This window comes from Oryzias latipes, chromosome 7 (genome assembly GCF_002234675.1).
Source record: "Oryzias latipes chromosome 7, ASM223467v1".
Lineage (NCBI taxonomy): Eukaryota > Metazoa > Chordata > Actinopteri > Beloniformes > Adrianichthyidae > Oryzias > Oryzias latipes.
Genome location: NC_019865.2, coordinates 295,842 through 298,714, shown reverse-complemented (window position 1 = coordinate 298,714; position 2,873 = coordinate 295,842). Strand labels below are relative to the sequence as shown.

The 2,873-nt window shown below is 45.5% G+C and overlaps 1 protein-coding gene across 1 annotated transcript; it reads left to right on the top strand.

Annotated features, from left to right (window-relative positions):
• Window positions 1-557: 557 nt before the first annotated feature.
• On the top strand, window positions 558-2,478 carry LOC110013563 (glutamic acid-rich protein-like). Its single transcript, XM_023956267.1, has one exon. The coding sequence runs from the start codon at window positions 648-650 to the stop codon at window positions 2,271-2,273; it is 1,626 nt and encodes a 541-aa protein (XP_023812035.1). The 5' UTR covers window positions 558-647; the 3' UTR covers window positions 2,274-2,478.
• The last annotated feature ends 395 nt before the right edge of the window (window positions 2,479-2,873 follow it).

Sequence of the window (2,873 nt, the reverse complement as noted above, 5' to 3'; positions counted from 1 at the left end):
GGAATACTGAAAGAACTTAAGCGACAAGAAAGACTAAAAGCAGCAAAATAACAGTTCCAGAAATTCTAAAAGAAAGTTTGAAAATGTCTCTGAAAGAAATCAGCCAAAGTACGGAGACAATCCTGACCCAGAACTCCATCATGGTCAGCCAGATGGAAAAGATTGGCAAAAATCTGTCCAACATGAAAGATCTGGAGAGCACCTGCAAGAACCTGAAGAGGGAGAGGAAAGCTGCTGCTCAGAAAAACAAAGAGCTGCTGAAATCCCTGGAGACCCTGAACACACAAGTTCAGCAGCAGATGAAGATCCAGGAGAAATGTGAGGCAGAAAGACAGACAATCGCTGCCTTCTCTGAGAACATCCGTGAAAGCAAAGAGGAAATGGTGGCTCTGAGGTCCAAACTCTGGCTGGACGCAGAGCTGAAACTAGAGCAGGAGCGGGTGAAACAGGAGAGGAAAATCATGGAGAAGAAGTCTGCAGTTCTGAAAGCCGAGCTGCAGAAGCTGCAGAAAAAGGTCGGCCACCAAGCCGTCCTGGAAATGGACTAAAAACTGGAGTTCAACCATTTCCACGCTCTGGAAGAGGAGACCGCCGCTCTGAAAACGGAGCTTCAGAAGCTGCAGACAGAAATCCTGGAGCGAGACCAAATGAGAGAAGAGTTCCCCGCCATGGTTGAAGAACAATACCGTTTGGAGGAACTCAAGAAAGAGCTGCAGGCAGAGCTGTCCCAGCTGAGAGAGCAGCCCAACGACGCCATCCAGCTCCGCATGCTGCACCAGAGACTCAGCCTGGAGCTGATGCAGCTCAGAAAAGAGACCAAAGACCTGCAGAGGAGACGGGAAGGAGTCCAACGCTCCTTTCAGGGTGTGGAGGAGATGCAATCTGCATGTCAGCATCTCCGAGCAAAGACCAGGGAGGCGTTCCAGATCAACTCTGACCTCACAGAGGAAATCACCAGACTGGAAAATGAAATCTCACAGCTGAAAATTCAAGAAGCTAGAGGTCAGGAGTGGACTGAAGAGTACAACAAGCAAAAGGCTGAAGCAGATGTTCTTCAGCTGGACTACCAAGAACTCCAGAAAACCAAGGAGCAGCTGACAAAGTCCATCAAGAACATGAAAGCTCTGCAGTCTGCATGTCAGAAACATCAAGCCAAAAACAGGAAGGCGGTCCAGATCAACTCTGACCTCTCAGAGGAAATCTCCAGACTGGAACAGGAAGTCAGTCATCATTTGGATTTGGAGGACAGAGTCTGTGCCGCCAGAGAGGAAAGTGAGAGGATGGAGAAGGAAACTGTCATCCTTCAAGGAAAAATCCAAGACCTGCACCTCCAGATGCAGCAGTTCCAGCAGCAAACGGAGGTTCTGCAGCAGGAACGTCAGACGCTGCAGAACCGACGCCACCAAAGAGACCAGATGAGGGAGGAGTACTCCAGAATGCTGGAGGACATCTGCTGCCTGCAGGACCAGCAGGCAGGTCTGGACACGGAAATCTCACGCCTGAAAGTGGAAGAGATTGAAGCTCAGGAGTGGATGGAAGAGTTCAAGAAGCAAAAGGCTGCAGCAGATGTTCTTCAGCTGGAGAACCAGGACCTCCAGAAAACCAAGGAGGACCTGACAGAGTCCATCAGGAAGATCCTCACAGACCAGGAGGAAACAAGCCTCCAGGAGCCTTCATCCTCCTCTTCATCAGGCATCCAAAATGATGAGGAGGTCAGTTCTGATGAAGAGCTCCAGAAGACTTCAGATGATGAAGAGCTCCAGAATCTCTCAGATGATGAAGAGTCTGTGAATTCCATTAAAGGAACAGACTCCATCAAAGAAATGAAGGTTTCTGTCTCTTCACTGACTGAGGAAGATCAAGAGAAACATGTAGGGGATGAGGAATGTGAGGAAGAGGAGGATGAGAATGTCAGTTCTGATGAAGAGCTCCAGAATACTTCAGAGGATGAGGAATATGAGGGAGAGTGTGAGGAGGAATATGAAGGGGATGAGGTAGAATATGAGGACATCAGCTCTGATGAAGAGCTCCAGAATCCTTCAGATGTTGAAGAGCTCCAGAATAAAATGGACGATGAAGAGTCTGTGAATTCCATTAAAGGAACAGTCTCTATCAAAGAAATGAAGGTTTCTGTCTCTTCACTGACTGAGGAAGATCAAGAGAAACATGGGGAAGATGAGGAAGAATGTGATGAGGATGATGAGGAATATTCCGATTTTGATGAGGAGTTTTCCGACTTTGATGATCAGGTTGAGGATCTGCTGGTTCTGTAAGGATTTAGGTTATATTATTAGATCACTTGTAGGAAATAAAAATTAGAGACATTTTTAGATTTGTAGGAAATAAAAATTAGAGACATTTTTAGATGACTAGTAGGAAAAAAGAAATTGGAGACATTTACAGAATATTAGGAAATAAACATGAGGGAAATGTACAGGGTGCATTCAGCCTTTAAGTTTTGTTCTTTATTCCAAACAGGAGGAATTTCAAAAAAAAAATTATCATAAAGTTAAAAAATACCTTTTTGTTAATGTTTAATACCAAACACTTTATCAGTAAAACATAATTTTGATCCAGTATTTTAAACCAGATCCTCTTCCAGGGAAGTGGAACCTTCAACCCAACCTTTTTCATCTAAACATGCCGTCACTATGGTAACCGGCAAACACACTGAAGGTTGTTGTTGAATGGAAGTCACAGCAGTCTTTCTGTGGCTTCACTGGAAGAGGATCCAGTTAGCACGGGTTCTCTCCGGGCGCTCCGGCTTCCCCAGATCAAAAAAGAATTGAAGAAGTTTGAGAAAATGTGATTGTCTTTGTCTGTAGAAAAGCTCAGGAGCAGAGCCAGGACAGAAAAGCAAGGCATTAAACGCT